This window comes from Gavialis gangeticus, unplaced genomic scaffold (assembly GCF_001723915.1).
Source record: "Gavialis gangeticus isolate Ggan-Ray unplaced genomic scaffold, GavGan_comp1, whole genome shotgun sequence".
Classification (NCBI taxonomy): domain Eukaryota; kingdom Metazoa; phylum Chordata; order Crocodylia; family Gavialidae; genus Gavialis; species Gavialis gangeticus.
In genome coordinates this window covers 134,651,042-134,672,307 of record NW_017729025.1, presented here as the reverse complement: position 1 = coordinate 134,672,307, position 21,266 = coordinate 134,651,042, and the positions used below count along the sequence as shown (strand labels likewise).

The window sequence follows — 21,266 nt, the reverse complement described above, 5'->3', positions numbered from 1 at the left end:
CACTTCCAGTCCGCTTAGAACCGCAGGCATTATGCGGAGCTTAAAAATAGGACAGTCCCGTCTCCAGCTTCAGAAAACTGCAGGAAGGAGCAACACTCACAGGAGTGACAGGCCAGGGGGACGTTTTCAGCCTGGAAAAAGACAACGCTTCTGGGTCAAGACCAAGACCCATTTTGAATGAATGGAGGGGAGTCTTCTCTTCCCTAACTCCAGATGATACTTCAAGGGCAAAACTGGAGCCCATCAGAAAAGCTGCATGGTAGTAGCTCTGACTTGGACAGCACTGGCTACTGCACTGCTGATGACAGTGATGTCTATTTTTATGTACACCCACCCCCCAATTACACTACTGCTGCATTTTGAAACATCCCACCACAACGTGGGTGAAAGTGCTTACACAAAGAAAGCAGAAGCCTCCAAGATACTGACAAGAGTGATTTTGATTTTTCTGCCTCTTGTGAATTTTATGGAAAAAATTCTTTTATTTAATTAATCTCTGAAAGAAACACAGAGAGAGAGGAATAATAGGTTTCCTAATCCAAGGTACATATTTGCCTATCTTCTTTCTTTATAGATGGATGGATAGAGCCAGTTTTCCTATAATTACAGTGGCCGTGTCTACACGAGATGCTGACTGTGCAGTTGTTATTATGCATCATTTAGTACTTGCCTACACCGGTACTAAACAGCTGTGTCGTACCCAGAGTTACTGCGCAGTAGCATCCCCAAATGATTTTTGGTGATGCTGACTGTGCAATAGGTCTCATAACTACCACACAGTAGAGTTGCATCACGCTTCATGCCACACGATGCTACTGCACAGTAATAATGAGCTACTGTGTAGTCAGCGTCTTGTGTTGACATGGCCAGTGTCACAAAAGTCAGTTGTGAGGCTTGAGGGAGGGTAAAAAGCCTTTAAGTACCCTGTTCCTGATTTTCACTGTTGGAGGCCTTGAACTGTCATATATTTGAAGTACTCCAAACTCCACATGTCGAATTCAGAGCACTTCAGGCCAGACAGACATGCAGTCCCCCACCCCCCGAATGGAGCACTCCAAAATGGCTATGACAGTACACTGAGGAATGCTTTCCAGCCAGGAGGTGCATCGGGGGGAGCAGGGCAGACGGCCAATAAGTGTTCTGTGTGCTCAGTTTCCAGGTTGCAGAGGCTGAGAGGCATGCAAGAAATCATGTTCTCTAGGCCCAGGGCTGAAAAGAATCATTCCTTGCACAACTCAGTCTCCAGAGAGATTGCTGAGGCTGACCAAGCACTGCCACCAGAACCAGGAGACTGGAGGTCCTGCACTCCCTGACAGAACTGGGAGACTGGAGGCAGAGGCATGCAGGGATTCCAGCTCTCCCCATGGATGGCCAAGTACACAGAAGAATGCACACTAGTTGTGTACCCTGCTATGTCCTGTTGGGGGGGGAGGGGGGAGGGTGAAGTGAGGCACCGTGGGATGCCGGAGAACCAAACAACTCCCTGACACACTCTGTAGAGCATACAGGCAAAACTGGAAGTTGTTTAAAATGAAATGCTTCAAAATGGCTGTTGTTTCATCAAGGATTACTTTTGGAGCACTTCAGCCATTTTTGGAGTACTTTATAGGATGTATGTGGCTGCGTAAGGGTCAGCCTGTATTTCCCTACAGCACAATGTGGGGCTTGCAAAGTGAATGCCTTTTGCTCCCTGCTGAGCTGGAGCAGTAGAATCCAGCCTGGTCACACACTGTCTCTGGGGGTTGGGGGGGAGGAAGGGGGAAAGGGGCACAGTGGGAGAAAGCACCCTGAGATGCTGAAGGATTATGCTGTGGTTTTCCTCAAAATGAAATGAGTACAGACATTTTATCTCCCAGGGAACGATTTAACTGGGGTTGTTCCCAGGTTATTTTTGTCATGGAGTGGCCATTTTTGCTCTGTAAGAAAAAATCCTGAATATCTATACACTTGTGGATTCTACTGGGAGATCAGCAACTCTCCCAGGAGAAACCAAATGTCTGTATGTGGCCTGGGAAAGCAAATGCCCATACATTTTCTCATCTAAGAGAAACCACAGCACAGTCATCCAGTATCCCAGCTTGCTTTGCTCCTGGTCCCCCTCTCCTCCTGAGGGAGAATGCACATCACTCACCGGACTCTACTGCTCAAGTTGCAGCAAGGGAAGTTTAGGTTAGATATTAGGAAGAATTTTCTCACTAGGTGGGTAGTAAAACACTGGAACAGGTTACCCAGAAAAGTGGTGGAAGCTCCATCCTTGGAGGTTTTCAAAACTTGGCTAGACAAAGCTTTGGCTGGGATGATGTGGTTGGTCCTTTAGGTGGCAAGATGCCATCACAGGCTCCCGAAGAGGGGAGGGTACTCCCTGTGGGCCCCAAACCCCGGGAAAAGACCCCCAGTGGAGATAACTTACTTCCTGCCGGGCAGCCAGAGCAGGAGCTGGGAGCGTGGCGACCGGCGCACAAGCTGGCGTTATGCTGGCTGTTTAATCAGCTGTTTCCTGCGTGGGGAACAGCTGGACCAATTGCGGCAGCCATACTGGCTGCCGCGGGAAAGTTTAAAAGCCTTGCCAGAACCAGGGCAGAGGGAAAGCCAGAGAGAGAGTGTGCTGGTGGGCAGCATGCTAGATGTGCTGAGGCTTTGGAGAGGGAGAGGAGCAGCACAGCCTGCACGGCACCCACAGGCAGCGCAGGTGAAACCTTTCAGCCCCCTGTAGGAGACAGAGCAGGGGAAGCCCTCCAGCTCCCCGCTGAAGGCAAACTAAAGGAAGCATTTAAGCTCCCTGCAGGCAGCAGGGCAGAGGAGGCATTTGAGCCCACTGGAGGAGGCTGGAGTAAAGGAGGCAGCTCCACAGTCCTCTCCTCCTTAGATTATTTCTTTTGAAGAAAATAACCAAAAAGGGAAAACCAAAGAGATTAGAGAAATGCAGGCTGTCCTCCGAGGCTGGAGGGATGAGAGTCAACTGAGTCCCTCAGACGTGGGACTCCGTTTGAAGCAAGCTACAGGAAACCCCCACAGGGCTGCAATCAGCATTATACTGACACCCATCTGGTTGGTGAGTGGACGGGGTGTAGGGGATGCGGAGCCCCGTGGAACATTGTGCTAAGCAATCGTGAGTACTGCCGTTTGTTGGGAGGCCCCCCCAGGAAGATCTCCACTGAACCCCTTCTCTTGACAGTTTAACATCAAAGTCAGGGCAGAAAAGTTGAGGGGAGGGGCTATGTACCCGACTGGCCATGCAATATGTAAGGCCCCAGAGATCACAGTCCTGCTTTGAGCAGGGGGTTGGACGAGATGACCTCGTGAGGTCTCTTCCAACCCTAACTTCCTATGATTCTATTATTTTATCATGTAACTTCACCCAGGAGCTCACAGAGCTTGCTGATATGTGTGCAGAAGAGTCCCCTAGGTGCTCAGAGTCAGCACTATGAGCTTTCTGCTTTTCAGGGGCACAGCATTCCAATATCTGTTCAGGAGTTTCTGCGTAGGTTATACTACCAGCAATATACTTCAAATATTACATCTGCCTGATTCAGAGAGCTGTTGTTCTTCCAGGAAGTTCTCCTTCTGAGGAGCAGCAGCTTCCTTTGGAATCAATTTTCTTTCTTAGTTGTTGTTTCAGGAACCCTGCTTTTTATGAACATTTTAGAAGATTTAACAGATGGATAAAGCAGCTCATTTTTCTCTTCTGTCTTTGGGCAGGAGTGGCTTGAGAAACAAAAATGTATCTTTTAAAGTTCATTTTATTACCTGAGACTTTTAAAAAAATGAGGCTTATGATTGTTTGCCTTAGCAGGACAGAACCCAATTCAGCAGTCTGAACTTAGTGAATACATTGCACAGACTGTGTGTTCCTACAACCCGATATGATGATTTGTGGGAATCTAAGTCATCATAAATACCTGGCTGATGGTGGATCATTAAATGCCCAGTTTCAGAACCACAAGATTTACTGCTGTGAAATTATAGCTTCTGCTCCTACTACAGAAGCATAGCATACTAGCAAAGGAAGTCTGAATTAAAAGTATACCAAACCAGTGGACTACTGCATTTCAGTTTTGCTAGAGCATTACTTTCCTTTTCAATCCCCAAATATTTTACATTTTTCTTTAAGAACAAAAACAATTGAGCTTATTATTATAGATAAACCTGGAATCAATCTTCCCTAATAGTTTGACATAGTTAAACATGATGTTTGCTTGAAGAGGCTTTAGGTACAGACATATTCTCAATGGATTTTTGAGAGAGATGTATTCCTCCTACATCAGTGCAACTCCTAAATGAACAAAATGTTCCTTTTCTTTCTCAACTTAGTTCCATATTTTTATAACCTTCTCACCAACTCTTCACAGTTACTCAAATGTTCTTCTGTATTTCTACCTTTTATTAGAGTAATCTAAATAGCAGATGACATTTTAACTTTAGAAAACCTGACCCACTATTCACTGGAATACAACAGGGGGAACTAGCTACACAATATGACAGTTTCTTAGATCTGTGGATTTGGAAAGTTTGGCATATATACTCCATACACAAGTGCAGAAAGTTCACTATGCTGCATTCCTTCAGTATGTACAGCTGGCCTTTCAAAAACCAAGGGTGAAAGCTCTCTGTTTTCTGTTTAAGATACCTTCATATGACCTCTGCTATTTGTTAGACGCCTTTCCCCGATTTTGTGAAATTCCTTCCACCCTCTGCAGAGAAGAGAAGAGGGGAACTTCATAGGTAAAACTTTTATCTTTTGTTAGGCAGTATTCGTTTGCCCAACCACACTGCCAAAGAATGCTCCAAAAAGGAACCCAGGAAGGTTCTTGAATAAAGCTTGGTGAAAGCTAGTCATTTCCCCAGGGGTTGCTTTTTTCAGAAAGCTAGAAAACACACTATGAACTATGCACAGACATTTAGGCTTATATCCTCAAGTTACTTAGGTGTTATGCTATCACTGACATCAACAGGAATTAGGGGTGCCTGTACACGAGGGATGCCTACTCTGATGTGTTCTAGTTAGAACCTGTCAGAGCAGACTGCTGGAGCGTTCTAATGTGTATTCAGTGTCCTTGAGTTTCAAAATGGTGGTGGGGGCACTAACTAAAGCTCAACAAATGAGCTTTAGTTAAAGTGCCCCCACTACCATTTTGGAGCACAGGATGCTGAATACATGAGAAGCTGTGATCGTTTTAATTAGCTGCTCTAATTAAAATGCTCCCCCCCACAAACACGTGTATAGATGCCCTAGGTGCCTAAATACTTTGAGGAACTGGGCTGGAGACACCTACACTACATCTGCTTTAAATTACATGGTGAATAGGAATAGAAAGATAAATCCAGGGTTAGCCCCAAATAAAATGACATACCTTGTGAAATATGCAGCTACAATGCTGAATACCCTGGGGAAAGACTGTCAGAAAATCTATAAGGCAAGTTATTTTATTATTTTAAAAGGACACTGAAAGAATATAAAAGGTCTAGCTTTAGAGAATAAAACGTTACCTCCATTTTAATTGCCTGATTATTGACTGCTGTCAAAAACTATTTACAGAACGGCATTAATCCAGAATAATATAACCTTTTGTAAGATGTTTGATTAACTTTCTGAACCCAACATCTCTTCTCAAGCCAAACGAACTACTGTTACCAAATATGTGCTTTTACAGTCAGCGTGATCTTCTTACAGTACATCTACAGGGCAATAAGTAAAATAAAAAACTGGATATGAATTTGATGAATGTAATAAAAGCAGTGTCCTCTACTAACATCTGCTCTTGCATTTAATTGATTAGTATATATACTTACATTTAAGAGGTTGGTGATTGCATCAGGCTGTACTTTGCTAACATCATCATAGCATGGCCATACTATTTTCCTCTTACTCTGGGAAACAGAACCATCCATTTGGTCACCTTCCTCCAAAGCACTGCCTTTTGAAGTAACCATGGTCCAGTCATAGGAAGGTCCCATAGCCAAGGTCTCTTCAACATAATAATCCCATTTTCTCAGGTTGGACATATTTATATTTGGTTTTAAAGCCTATTTGAAAGATGTTTACAAAGATCATAATATTACATGGAGGTCTTCAGTTTTTGTTCTTTAACATTTATAGTCTGTGTGTACTTCTAATAGATTCTAGTTTGGATTATTTTAGATAGCAGCATCTGTTGGGCCTGTACCTATGCCCTACTTGTCTTCAAGTCTTCTACATAAATAGTAGGGCTGCGTGAAGCTTTGGTCGCTGATTCAATTCGGCAGAGATTTGGCCCAATTCGGTGACCGAATCTCCAAATCTGAACTGAATCAGAAGACCTTATAATCCCTCCAAATCGATTCAGAGAGATTCAGAAAGATTCGATGATTCAGACATAGACACAGCTTTAAATGTTTTTTCTACATACCTCAAGGTACCAGGTGGCTTGTAAATGCTGAGATGGTGGGGCAGATAAAGTGGATGGAGCACTTCTGGTCCACTTCTGGGTCTGGCAGGGAGTGCCCTGGGGGGCCCCCCACACCACCACGGCTCAGCGACTGGTGCCTCCTGAGTCTGGGGGGGCACTCAGGGTCCCCTTGTGGCCAACTGCCAAGCTGGGAGGTTGCGGGGGGGAGGCCCCCCACATGCTTGGCAACAGACCCGGAAGTGGACTGGAAGTACTTCTGGTCTTCTTCCAGGTTTGCTGCTGAGCACGCAGGGTTCCCCCCCCATGCTCCTGTAGGACGCTCCACCCACCCCACCATCACAGCGTTCATGAGCTGCGCCTAGTACCTTGAGATATGTAGAAAAAACATTTAAAGCTGTGTTTATGTCTGAATTGCTGGTTCTCCAAATCAGCATAGAATCTTCAGATTTGGATCTGGCTGAATTGAATCAGGCACAATGATCCAAATCAACAAATTGAATCACTGTCCCTGATTTGGGCTGAATCCCAATCAAACATGGCCCGTTTCGCACACCCCTAAAAAATAGCAAGACCATCCCAACTGTTTCTTAATGCAGAATCCAGGCGCTATAGGAGTCTGCAGTAGCAGAGAAGGAAGGGAGGTTTCACAGTACAGATGGACAACATATTTCAAAGGTAAATGAGCTGTAGGCCACACATGCATTGTAGGCCATGTGCAGTATGGGCTATGAGTAACAGGCTGTGTCATGACCTGACCTAGGTTTGAGCTAACATAAATTAAGCATGCATTATAAACAGTGATAATGTGTATTAATATAATAAAGGCAGTGGAAAAGAACTGGCATAGCTCCAAAGGATAACCAAATATGGAAAAACTGTGTTAACTCTGTAAAATGAAAAAGGATTGATGTAGCTGCAAAAGCATAATCAAATATGGAAAACTCTATGTTAAATATATAATTGTGGTTAAACTATATGGCCAGGTACAGACATTCAAAAAGCCCTGGGCGGAACTGATTTAAGTTATGCAGTTTTCTGTAAGTGGCATAGTTTAGATTAGTAGCGAACAGAACACACATTTGTCCTTTGGTCGGGTGGGGGGGCACAAATCATAGACTAGGTTCTGCCATTTTTAAACCAGTCTGTGTGCACCAAACTTCTCTTCTATTATGGGTATAGACTGGTTTTGTATGCTGAACCTCTGTTGCATTACAGTTATAGACCAGTTTTTGACCCCTTATCCTGGTAAAAGCGTAATGTCTGTACCTGGCTTATGCCTTCAGACTTCTCTGAAGCTCAGCAAAAAAGGAGACACCGAATCAGCAAAAGTTCCCAAGAGAACAGAGAAGCCTGGCCAGTGGACCTGTTTTCCCCTTGAATCCAAGGCTACATAAATACTATCTTTACTAATACAAACAAGTCTTTGCTACTGTGTATCCTAATAAAGTTTTTGAGTTGTGACTGGAATAGTCTCACTGGTCATCAGTCTCACTCAGCCCCAGTTAAAGTTTAGAGTAACAGAGCCTTTCTTTGTCTTATAGTGTCTGTTCATTTCACTGTTTTTGACTCATAAGCAGTGGATTTGATCAGCATATTTGTGCTAGTAGGCTACTTAAACAATGCTTGTAGGGTAGGTAGTCCAACAGAAAATTGGCATTTGATCTTGGTTCTTCTGCTGTGGAGTAGGGCTAAGTAAATGTAGGTATGGAACCCCAAGTAACTGCACCACATATCTCTTGTGTTCAAAAGAAGTGACAAGAATTGCTTGAAGAGAGTGAACTGTCACCAGAGGTGTAGCAGTGCAGTTTCAAGTCCAGGACAGTTGTGCAGCCCAGGGCAGCGCCAGTTGCTACCATGCTGATTGCAGTTGCCAGGCTGACCTAATTTCCCCATCCCATTGACGTTACTGGCTGTCGCACTCAGTGGTGGGTCTAAATTGGCAATTTCATAGCAGTTTTATGCATGAGGAAATGCAACTAGAAGGTCTCTGTTGTTGATATGACTGGACTCCATTCCTCTATCAAGCTACAAATCAATTCACATGATTTGTATAGATTTCAGTAAATTAAGGCCTGAACAGAGATTGTCATAGTTTCAAATCAAATTTTAAGCAGACTTATTTTAATAAAGCAAAATGCACACTTTGTACATTATTTAAATGTAAGCATCTTTTTTTTTTAAAAACAACAACAACTTAAAACCACTTTTTCTTTACCCCATATTTCTCAACTGAATGGCTATTTTGAAGCCTGGTACCAGGACAGTCTGATGATCAAAAGAAAGTTTATTTGTGTATAAAAAAGAAAGAATACACTATCAAAATATCTGATGTTAACCCTAAATTACTGTCTGTCTGGGTGCTAAGTATCTATTTATTTAGAGTGTAAGGGATAGAAGAGACCATAAAAAGTAAGGAGTAAAAAGTAAGAAACTCCTAACTGCAAGTTCCCTGGACCATGGGAAAGAAATGGGTGACCCTCTTAGTCTCTCTCTTCTGTTCTCAGGTTTGCAACAGCAGAACACAGATGGAGAAGAACCTAAAGAAGAAACAGGGCTTGTTTATAATGCAGAGCCTCTCCTCCTAGCTGTGCTGGAATAGCTATTATCAAGCAGAGGGCCCTAGTGAACACATGGCACGTTGCTGGCAGGATTTTTTTCTCTGACTGCAGCTACATCACCTCGCTATACAAAATACAGGGAACTGATAAAATCATCCTTCTGTCCACAGAGCTGCATCCATTCCAAGGTTTGACAGCATACCTACGTGGGCTACACGGCTCAGTACTTCTGACAAACCTACTCCTTTTAACACACCTATAGCTATGCTGGCAAAACTCTGCTGTGTGGGCTAGGCTATAATTAAACTCTGGTTCTTAAAAGCACATTGCCCGCTTCTCTCTGTTACTACTACAAAGTCTTATAACACCTGGATGCCAAAATGATGAATGGAGGGAGGAGCAGGTGGGAACTCACCATCTCTAATACCGTTGGGCAGGAAGTATAGACACTCTGTATATGCAAATATGGCTCCAATGTATGTTGATAGCTACAAGCATCTATTCAGTGCTGGACTGGATTCAGAGTTTTACAATGATGTTTAAATGTAGTGAAGATTAAACTGGTATAGTTCAATCTAATTGATGTATTTCTATTTATAAAGTTAATTAACAAAGATTACAGTAGTTTACAGAGACCATTAAAAACATACAGGAAACAGAGTGCACAGTTATTAATCTGTGTTTTGCTATGCAACCCCAATATTTTATTCAAAGCTTGAATTTAAAGATGGATAAATATAGTTCATGATAAAGTACTTTTTGCTTACAGAATACTTCTAAATAGGAGCAATATAGGTCACAGTACAAATATTAACTGAAGAAAATTTAGTAAATATGCACAATCACACCAGGTAATGTAATATAAAATATAATACAATATGTCAAGGATTGGGATGTACCATATATAAATTTATATATACTTTGAACCAATTTCCCCCAGCTGCGATTTGGAGAATATCTTTTTATGGTCATGCGTAAATTTTAAGATTGCTCTTCTAATCATTACTTGTGTAATTAATCTAAAAGTACCAAATTTAATCTTAAATCACCAAGGCAGACACGAATGCATACATTTCTCAGGATCTGGCCCTTTACAAATAATGGATATAACTCCTAAATAACTAGCTAATATAAACCAATGAGACACTATGCTGATTTATTAAGCTGCCTGTAGGAAGGCTGCTTAGAATAATAAATAAGTGGTCCAGGCCATTTCAGATACCCAAACAGATAATTATTCAGAGGTGAACATACAGACAAATACAAACTTTTATTCTCTTATGTCATACCTCTGTTTCAACAGGTGCATAGAGGTAATTGAAGAAAACAGGGTTCCTTTTGTGCATTTTTTCAATACATTCCCAAATACAGATTCCTTTTTTGGCATGTTTGTCTCCTTTATCTTCAAACAACGTTCCTATCAAAAAAGAATAGTAGCAAAAAGAAGGACTTACAGTATGTAACAAACAGCACATTGGGAGGTTTTTCTTTTATTAAGTGTGTAAAAAATAAAAACATATTACCAAAATGCCCAATATTACAGAGGTCATAGCTGACAAAACACCAAACTGATTAAAAAGTGTGTTGTATTACATGTTATTATTACGTTAAAATTTCCGGAAGTACCTTAGTACTGTTAGTGAGGTTAAAACTATATTAGATTTATTATTACAGTTCCACATATTAGTTACAATTCAATGCAATATATATTGCATGAAAATGTTTGTAACTAAACAATAACCCATGACTACCTGTGCTGTTTTGCAACACTGTCCCAAAAGATGTGAGCTGAGAAGAGGCACACAGTGGGAAGCAAAGAGTCTGAGTGAAATCGTGGTAAGCAGTAGTTTGTTACTCACTTCACTGGGCCATGCTTTCACCATGAGTGCGGTGACATATTTCACCATGAGTGCAGTGAAAGCATTAGCACCCTCTTGGGTAGGTCAGAACAGTGATAAAATGACTGAGTTAATGAAATACAAATCATCCTTTTTGTGCAGGAATGGCATAGATGGTCACTGTTACACTTGTATTATTTTCATAGTTATTAAGAATTTCACAGAAAGCATAAAATTGATCAGGTTCCATGAAAAAAAATCAAATTCTCCATGAAAAAAATAAAATTCAGTTATTTCACTAGCATTTTACTTACTGCACATGTTCAGAGAAAAACCTGAGCTATGTGCTTGTCACTCAGGGTGAAGTTACACATCATACTTTGACCAAACTATGGACACTTAGGGCATTTTTACATGTGCTCTGGGAGGTGCAGGGGGGGCGCTCTAATTAGTGAGCCACACTAATTAAAAGCACCCAAGCATCATATGTATCAGCATCCCCCATGCTGAAAAATGGCAATGGGGCACTTTGAACTAAAGGTCATTGAACGAGCTTTAGTTCAAAGTGCCCGGCCGCCATTTCTCAGCATGGGAACACTGATACACATGATGCTAGAGTCTGCTGGAGCGTGTTTATTTCCGTGACTTGCTAGATCTCCAGCATGGTGGAGCTGGCTCCCTGCACGTGTATAGGAGCCCTTAAAATGTAAGCATCTACAAGTCAAAGCTCATTAATTTGTGCTAAGTGCCCTCTGGGCATCTCAAAGTTATGCCATGTCAGGCAAGGGCCATGCTACTTAGATTGTGCTAGCATAACTTCAGTCTGCTTAATGTAGATAAAATGAGCTATTTGTAGTCCTCCGGCATCCCAGGATGCACTGCTTTCAGCCCCCCTCCACCTCCAGAGCAGGGATAGAGTCCAGGTGTCCTGGCTTCTAGCCACACCCCTGCATGCCAGCCCGCTAGGGCTATGCAGACAATAAATAGTATTAACCCTTAACGTACAACTGCTCACAGCATCTTCTGACTTTAGCACTACTTAACAGTCCACCGATTTAGTATGTTTTAAGTACAATGTGTAACTTTATCCCTCATCCTATCAGTGTAACCAAGTTAGGGCTCTCACGGGGCAAAAGCTGAAAGGGGTCTTAGCTGGAACCAGTCAGCCTGCAAGAGACAGAGGAAGAATGGAGGAAAAAACAAAGGCGTTCAAAAGAAAGGGGTAAACAGACTCCCCTCTCCAACAACTCCACGCATTTTCATAAATATCAGGATTCCTGCAATTCAAGATTGAAAAAAATCTTTAATGAACAAGCAATTGGAAGAGGAAAATGTGTTATGTGCACATTTTAGTGAAGGAAGCAAAGCCTGGCAATGGTAATCATTCCTTCCCTCCTATTTACACTCTCCACCTTTTAACATAATTCAAGAGCCATTGATTCAATACATTCCAGTATATTCCATGAAGATAAAAATGTATGTTAGGTTTTTCAGTTTCAAGTTTGCTGCAGCTTAATCATCAGTACAATAGACCTGAACCACCACATACTCAATGATTCCTGTGAATTAAATATTAGTGGCAAAACTATAGATTTACACAAGAAATTACATGCAATAAATAAACATCAATCCCATTCTTAAACACATACCATGCTCTAGTCTTTCATAGTCTGAATCCAGAAGAAATGTCTTAAATCTGTTTGAAACATAGTGGAAAGCTAAGAACTTCAGGTAATACTGATTGAACTCAAATTCTGTTGGATATTGGTTGTGAATCTAAAAAATACACATAGAAGGAAAACAAAAATATTATAATAATAATGTAAAGTTTAAAGAATAATAATGTCAAATATTATGACAAAGTAAAACATAGTTGTTTTATACTCCACATGGATCTGTCTAACCAAATTTTCTCCTGATACTTCTTTTTCAGACATTTTGTAGCTCAGTTAATCCCTGAAATATCTACTCTATCAAAAAACTAAGTATAGATAGGTTGATCCCCATTTGGATTTAAAAGCACCGTAGTCTTTCTGTATAAACTATATTTGAATATACTTTGATAATATTTCTATTTTCTCAAAAGCTGTTTAGGTCTACACTGATTTTCCAAAGTTCAGTACATTTCCCCCAATATAATTTTTTTTTCACATATAGTAAACATCAGCATCCCATTACATTCATACTAGGCCTAAATTAACTTGGATTAAATGTGGCGTTCCCTGACTGGACTTAAAGTTAAGTAAACTGGTCTTCCAAAAGTTGGAAGTAACAAGGTTAATGTAAAAGTTTTCTTAATTTTGAAAAAAACTCAACTTTTTACCCAGGCCATATACATTTGCTGTGAATCCTGAACTAGACTATTTCTTTAATGATGTTTTCCTCTCTGTCATGTGGTTTATTATTGTAATCAATTGTGCTTGTATTCTGGTGATTTACAAAGAAGGATTGGACTCTGGAAACAGCCACAGCCACAGCCACACATACAAAATTTAATACTCCAAAACTTAGGCCCATCAAGTCTTGAAATAATCTCCTTAAAACTGTCTCTACCAGTCTTCTAATTTCCCTTTACATTTAGGTCCCTGCTTCAAAAGAATTTATCTTTCTGGCTGAATTATATCAGCAAACTCAAATATAGGAGTTGAGGATGTTGCCTTTATACCACTTGGCTGTCCTTCCAGGTAGGAGGAATAAAAGACTGGTACCAGGAATCAAACTCTACCTTTATGAATGACAGGGCAGAATACCAGTTAGACCAGCGGTAGCCTACCTTTTTAGTAGGTTTGCCACAAATGAAGCTATGCCCCCTCCCACAATTCTTTTCTTATCCCTGCTCCCCAGAAACATATAGAAATGGTGTTTTCAACCATTTTAGACTTGAAGGCACCTTGAAAAATGTCATACCTTAGCTTTTACTTGTGTTTTGATTATGGAAAAATAATAGTCGCAAAGAATTCAGAAAGACCACATGTCAGAATGCTTTTGACATTATGGGATCCTATTTGAAATCTCTGGGTTTATCTTGTGAATCGTCTAAGTATCTGCACACCTAATAGTGTGCTGTGACACCCTGGGGTGCTGGACAGGGGAGTTCCAGTCTCCAGCCAAGCAAAACAAGATGGGGACAGGACGCTACACAGAGAAAGGTGTCATTGCCAAGAGCCAGCTTAACCTTTCTTTGGCCCTGCCATCGCCGGTTTTGTATCATACATGAGGATCCAAAGCCCTTAATTCAGTGGCAGCTGCAGGGCCTGGGAAAAATTAACTTGACTTTTGGTGGTAACACCTGACACCTCCTCTTCACAATAGTGTCCCACTCCCAGCATCCTGCTCCATATGGCCAGGGCTTGAACTCTCCTGCCTCTGTTTCAGTGCCTCCCTTCACTGAGTGCCCAGGTCTTACGTAACACCCACAGCAGCTGCCCATGTCATTAGTGACACATGTGCCATGGGCTGGCCAGTCCTAAGCTAGGCCATCTACCCCCTCAACACATTTAAAAAAAAATCATATTTGTTTCCTACCATATATTTTCTCATAATCCATCTGGTATTGACTGGTTCAAGCTATGCAATAAATTGTGGGTGCTCAGCATCTCTCTCAAGATCATGCCCTGTGTCTTTATGGAACTAGTCTAGAAAGGAAAGTTTCCTAATAAAAAAAATTCTAAGATATGATCTGCTTTATCAAGTGGTATTTCAGAACTAGGTAATTTCCTAATAATATCTTGGAGGTTGAAAGGTTAGAATTTATAACACTGGAAATAAGATTAATTATCATAATCTAACATTCCCTCTCTCAGGAATGTTCTACTTAGTACTGAAAACAGGACCCACAGCAGTAGTTTAACTGGATGTGAATCTCTTAAGTAAACTCACAAGAAGTTGGACAAGCTTGCTTGGTAAGAAGGCTGCTCCAGTTGCGTTACATATTGTCCATTAGTCCTTATTTCACATATTATATGGGTTATCTTTGTCATGTCAAATAGCTAGACAAGGAAACTTTTGGGAATCTTATCATAAGAAGATAATTCTGTTTTGCAAGAGATTGCTCATTTTTGTTCACATAATAAGCAGTGTTAGTGCTTTAATGTGGTTCAGGCTTAGATTTTTAGAAATGTTAGAAGTTTTGAGCATCATGCATGTAGTTTACTAAATTCCCAATGTAAATCGCAAAAAGGAAATATCAGGTACCAATGTATAGCAGTGATAGGTTAGAACAACATAGGAAAAAGATCTCTTAGTCATGCAGGTAAGAGTGCTTGCACTAAGTGAATTTTTTATTCAAAGGCTAGCTACTACAACAGACATCTAAATAGTAACCTACTTCAAGGAGATTCCAGTTCTGCACACTTGCTTATTTTATCCCCTTATTTCTCTGATACAAATGCTAAACTCTCACACAGCTTTTGTAACAATACAAATATGTAGCCTACTACTTTGAATAATGCCCTTTCATTAGCATCTAATGGAGTGAGTTCTTGCTCATGCTTATGAAAGTTTATGCATCTCTGATTCAGTTAGGTTGTAAGGTACATCTCTACCTTACCTTCTGGCTGGCATCAGACCAGCACATCTAACTACCCATCTCTACTTTCAATGATGTTATTTTTCCAGAATGAAATCACAGAAGACAGATTTATAGAGAAAAGAGGGGTTGTTTCATAAAGCTTTTTATAAATTTGCTTTATGAAAAGGAAAAAAATAAAACTAATAATTACATTGGGATTATAACATTTTATTGCCTTTCTTTAGATTAAAAAGAGGTGACACTGTACGTTCATTCTGAGCAGCCAGCTCATAATTAAATCCACAGATTACAAACACTCTGTTTATAAGCATACACTCTATACATAGAGTAGTACTATTTCCTTATGTTAGGAAGTGAGAATTTTTCAAAGCTTTGGCTAAGGAAGTGGCATTTTAATAGGACATACTTTATCGTTAGTCATGAATCTTACAGGGTCATAATTTCTACCTGTGCACCACAAGTAGTTTACTGAATTTAAAGCACAATTAAATAAACTGTTTATAGAAATCCTGGCATGGATCTGGGTGTTGAAAATGAAATAAGAATTTCACAACTAAACTTTTTCTGAGACTTTTGGTTTTAAAGTAACTGCAGAAATTATGATAGTGCAATTTACTATTGAGGGAAAATGTAATCTAAATCACTTTTTGTATGAAAAGAGGTAAATTACTGTAATTGTATCTGTTTTAATAATTGATTTCTACCTCCTTGGAGATTAGAAAATGACTAGTCTTAATGTTGATTTCTCTAGCTGCAGTACAATTCACAAAATTTACATCAAAGGGGAGCGATTATGGGAAAACACTAAATAACATGCAGTTCAGACAATCAGAAATGACTAATCTATGGACAGCTACAAACTAGGAATAGAAGGTGGTTGGGTTAGTTTGAGCAATTAAAAATAAACACAAAATGAAATGATATTCATCACAGCAAGCTACTTAACCATTTGATTTAAAAAGATTATACTGTAAATACATTTAGTTACCATCTAATAGCTTCTACTCCTACTGCAGTCTGGGGAAAGGCTTTCCTTGACTTCTAAAAGATTAGATCCTAAATTTATATATGACTGAAATGTTCTTTAATTACTTAATTTTCACATATACAACCAGAAAGATAAGACTACAGATATGTGCCGCTTGTTAAGCTCCTTTGAAAATCTGGACCTATCTTTTGCCAGTATATAAATTATCTAGATATTTCTGACACAGTGACACAGAAAGACTTCCAATGCTCCAAAATTACTTTTCAGATCATGATGTCCCCATTCACTCAGTTCTCTGCTGAATGTTTCTTTGTCATCTTACTTTTGCTTCATCCCTTTCCATTTCTGTAATATCTTATAGTTTTGCAATTCTGGTGCAAATAAAGAAATAATAACTTGGTTTAAATAATAAAAAAATCCTAAAATATCTTAGCGAATAGGTAGCAGTCACCAAGGGGCTGTTTGTGCAAACACTTTCATAAGTGCATATCACCACTTATAGGAGCAGTGTCACTGCCTTCATTGGGACTGCTAAATATCTCGTGAAAGTAACTGTGTGCAGAACTGGACCTTTAGCCAGGGAGTTTTAATAAAACCATTTGTAAAGACAGAGGATTTTGTCAGATGTAAATTCTAGACAAAGATAACTATTTGTTCATCATTCAGCTGAACTCCATTTAAGAAAATACCAGATACTGTCTGCAAAGAAGGAAAGCATCCTGTAATGATATCACAATAATCAGCCCAGTCTTCTTAGAAGTAATGAGAATATCTGCCAGATGTTGCTATTGTGAAAGAATGATTTAGCATTAATAATTCAGCTGACACCTGGAGATATTGGCATAAACAATGGCTTTTTAAAAGATGATGCATTTCTAATTTAAGAATCACTGCTTAATTTTTTTTTGTAATTTCAGTTGAATCAATAACAAATGTAATGGCTCTATAGTAGTTGTCTCACTACAGTCAAGATATTAAAACTAAAATTGTTAAAAATAGGTTTGAGGAGAGGCCAAAAGTTTCTCTAATGTGTTTATTTGGAGTTTTTCCTTTAATTTGAGTATATAAATTGATGTGTTAATTTTTTGGTTAAACTCTAGTATGAAAGGATTGCACAATGTAACATCTAGCTGTATATAAACTAATGAAAGTTGCTTTTAGCAGAAATGCTGAAATAATTAAGACTGATTCTCCCCAGTGAGTTCTTGTGCAGATGTATGTACTAACATAGATGATCTCACATTTAGAACAATACTGTTAACGATTTGTTAAATCAGCAACAAAACATGCTGGGTTAAAAAACTGATTTTCTAAAATTTACATTAACTACTGTTATATCATTTGCTCATAGTTTTGACACTGTAACATATTCTTAACCTAAAGCATTTTGCTATGCACAGACAACGAGGTGCACAGGTCAAAAAGAAAGACAAAAGACAGGAAATACAGGTTTTTGTGTGATGGAGTGTCTGTTAAAATATCATCATCAAGAACATGATTCAGAAAGACCTGAGAAGAAGGAGATAACATTTACCAAGGAAAAGATGGAATTAAATGTTTGAGTGGCTAGCAATTTCTTTCAGTGCTCAAAGATTTTCATTTTATTTTGCTCCCAGTTACCCACATGGGCCCCTTTTAAGGTTCTCAAAGTACTGCTCCTGGAGCACAAGTTCTATCCATCTCTATTCCATGACTCAGATAGTGGTCTGTTTTCCCCAGAAGCTTCAGTCTAGAAGTAGGGATCCCCATAGGAGGAAGAAGGTGGTTGTTTTAGAGGTGGTAGCAGAAGAGAGAACTTAGGTCAACAATTATAATATACTCTGTGCTTTGTCTCGTACTTTCTACCTACAACCTGCAGGGAGGAAGAGGAGGCAGCAGGTGAGCTCCACAGTCAAAGATGTGGCTGCTGGTACAGGTCATAAAGTTCCAGGCATGATCATCTGGCATGCTGCTCTTATGGCTTCATTCTCTCATGAGCCAAGTGCCAATGTTACATCTGTAATGCTACAAATACCTCTGTAGCACTACACAAGTTGAACAGACAGATGTGTATGCCACCTGCAGTGCTATGTAAATGTTATTGGATGAAACAGCAAATTCTATGTAGTGCTACATTTTGTAGTGCCACATATGACACAGCGCATTGCAGGGGAACAGGGCGTTCCTAGGTCTCACAGCATCCTAGAGTGCTTAGCTCTCTTCTCCACCCTCCCAGTCTTGAGGAGAGGGGGTTGGACACTCAGAGTGTTCTGGTTTCCTTGGTCCCATTAGTTCCAGGGAACTGAAAGCAGTCAGGGACTGTGGCATGCTCACTGACAGCCCATCACCACCCACATAAGGGTGGGAAGCAAAGCTGTAGCCCCTGTTGTACAATGAATGACAACCTATCATTCCAGGGGGCTGCAGTGAGAAGGCTCAGTGGGCAGGGCCATAGGATGCCAATGAGAAGGCTCACTAACAGGCTCCCCTTCTTTGGTGGGGGGAGGAGCAGAGTTACAGGACTGAGCAACCCACTTGCATGCCCTGGCTGCAAAACATATTGCTGCACGTGTTTGTGGAGATTTTGTAGCATTCCAGCTGCGGGGCTCAGCAGGGAGCACAATCTGAAGCTTGTATCTACGTCAGAGTTCTACTTAAAATTCATATGTATATGACCCTGGTGATTCTCCACCAAGGTGCTGTTGTACCCTGGGATACCTTGAGATCCAAGGGTGCTGCAGGGTGCCACATAATGTAAGCATTTTTGGGTGTGTAAACATGATTACAACATAAACCCAAAGATTTCAAATAGGAACCCACAGTTTTACAAATATTCTCCCTTGTTGTGGTCTTTCTGAGATCTTTGTAACAAAATAATTGCTTTATAATTTTTCTGTAGACAAAAATGAGTGCAAATTAAGAGCTGAAATTTTACAAGGTGTGCTTTGAAATCAATGAGAAGCACCTTGAGTCTAAAAAGGTTGAGAACCACTGTCTTAGATGATCCATTATGCAAACTGTCCCTGTGAAATTATTTATCATTTAAACATTTCTAGTAACAACATCCCTGTTTTCCCACGCTGTACTGAAGCCGGTCACTTACTCCAATAGGGGTTAGGAAGTCTTCCTAAGGAGGAAGTCTCTGTTTCTCCCTTAAAGCACTAACTCTACTTATAGATCTGAAATGTTGGTATGCACAATTTCATTCTGGAACAAATTTTTTAAACAATGAGTAGATTTAGATTTATTATGCTTACCTGATGCACACAATCCAAGAACTGTAAGAAAATAGGAGCAAATCCACTACCCTGACAATTGAGGGTCAAATTACTACGTTGACTAAATTTATGACCAAAAGAGAGCCACTCTTTTTCCACTAGCATGCGGAAGCCTTCAAGTGTCCTGTAGAATGGATCACTGAGTAACTGCACCAGAGACACCACCTACGTCACAAAATAGGATTTATTTGTGTTAACAGAAGAGATATATTTAATGATCGAATGTTTTGATCAATGAATGGAAACATTCTTCAGCCTGGTTCTATGAAATACCACAGGTAATCAAACACACTCAGATAAATGAAGTTAAAAAATAATTGGGAAAATTGCAGGGTAGGTTATGCGTAAGGCAGAAATAACCAAATAGGGGTAAGAACAAATGTCATATTAAACCATATTAGCTTGCAACTTGCAAATAATATTGCATCTGAGTGACTACAAACTTTGGTAGTCACTAGAATACAGTATTTGCTAAATTTAAATTATATATAAATTCAAATACCTTAATAAGAAACATGAAAGAGAAACATTTGAAAAAATGAGCTTAGCCAGTGTCAGCTAGCAAAAGATTCCAGAGTAAGAGTTGGGGAAGACTCCTCTTTGAAGTGGTACAATGGTGCCTGTCAGCCAACTGAAGCCCCTCCTGATTGACTGGTGGGTGAGGTGACTCTAAAACACAACACTAGGCAGATACAAACCTCTTCCGATTCAGTATCTACATACTGCATGTACTCGAATATAAAATGAGGTTTCCCCCTCCTCCCAATCAACATAGGGAAAAAAAAGCCTCCCATGATACATTCACATACAGGGAGACCTTGTGAAATACACTGTCTATTGCAAAATTGCTGCCAAAAGTAGCATGTGCTCAGTAATGGAAACTGAAGTTGATTAAACACAGCCAGCACTGAGCATAAGTATAAAACACATTGTCTATATTGGCTAAACATAGTGACAGGAGCTAAAAATGACGCATTTAATCTTATCTAAAAGGGTTGCAGCCCATCTGAATAAGATACACATAATAATACCCGCTAAGCTCAGTCCCCCTTAGTGACAACTCTTTTTGAGTCATGGTGAGTCACCACACTGAATATTTTTACTTCCTCTTCACTCCCATAGCTGAGCTGTACCTCTCTCCTATTGCCAATGAGTCCTGTTTTTTAGCCAGCCTTAAATGTCTGGTAAACATCACTAAATGCGACTTCACACAGTTAACCCAGAATCCCTCCACTGGAGCCTCTCTCAGCCTGCTGTATATGATTAGTGTGGCTCTGCCCTCCATAAGGTGGAGCTGTACTGGGTTGCCCTGCACCTCATCTGCACATATATTTTTGAAGGATCCCAGGACTTGACAAGAACACCCAGGGCACTACTGGTGCACTACTTAGCACATGGATACTTTATATAGGGTATCTGGGGTACATGCATATATTGAGTAATATTGAGCTGTGGGGTCACCGTGGCTTGACTTCACTGGGGCTGAATGGGAAAAAAACCTCATCTTAAATTTGAGTAAATACAGAATAACTTATCCCCCCTTCTTTTTAGTTTAATACCACCAGGGGTGGATCCAGACAGGGTGAAGTGGCATGACTGCACCCTCTTTCTGGCCACACAGCGGGAGCTGAAGTCAGGGAGGACTTTATGCCCTGAAGAATGCAAGAATTCCTCCTACACCCCTGCTTCTTCTCTGTGCTCAGACACA

General features: G+C 40.3%; 1 protein-coding gene across 1 annotated transcript in view; it reads right to left on the bottom strand.

Moving 5' to 3' along the window:
* SBF2 (SET binding factor 2) overlaps window positions 1-21,266 on the bottom strand; it is a 584,661-nt gene that overhangs the window by 32,431 nt on the left and 530,964 nt on the right. Inside the window, exons 33-36 of the mRNA XM_019519970.1 lie at window positions 19,538-19,723; window positions 12,432-12,558; window positions 10,234-10,361; window positions 5,791-6,024 (exon numbers count right to left, since the gene is read on the bottom strand). Of these exons, the coding sequence (XP_019375515.1) occupies window positions 5,791-6,024; window positions 10,234-10,361; window positions 12,432-12,558; window positions 19,538-19,723 (675 nt within the window). The remainder of the gene's footprint in view (window positions 1-5,790; window positions 6,025-10,233; window positions 10,362-12,431; window positions 12,559-19,537; window positions 19,724-21,266) is intronic.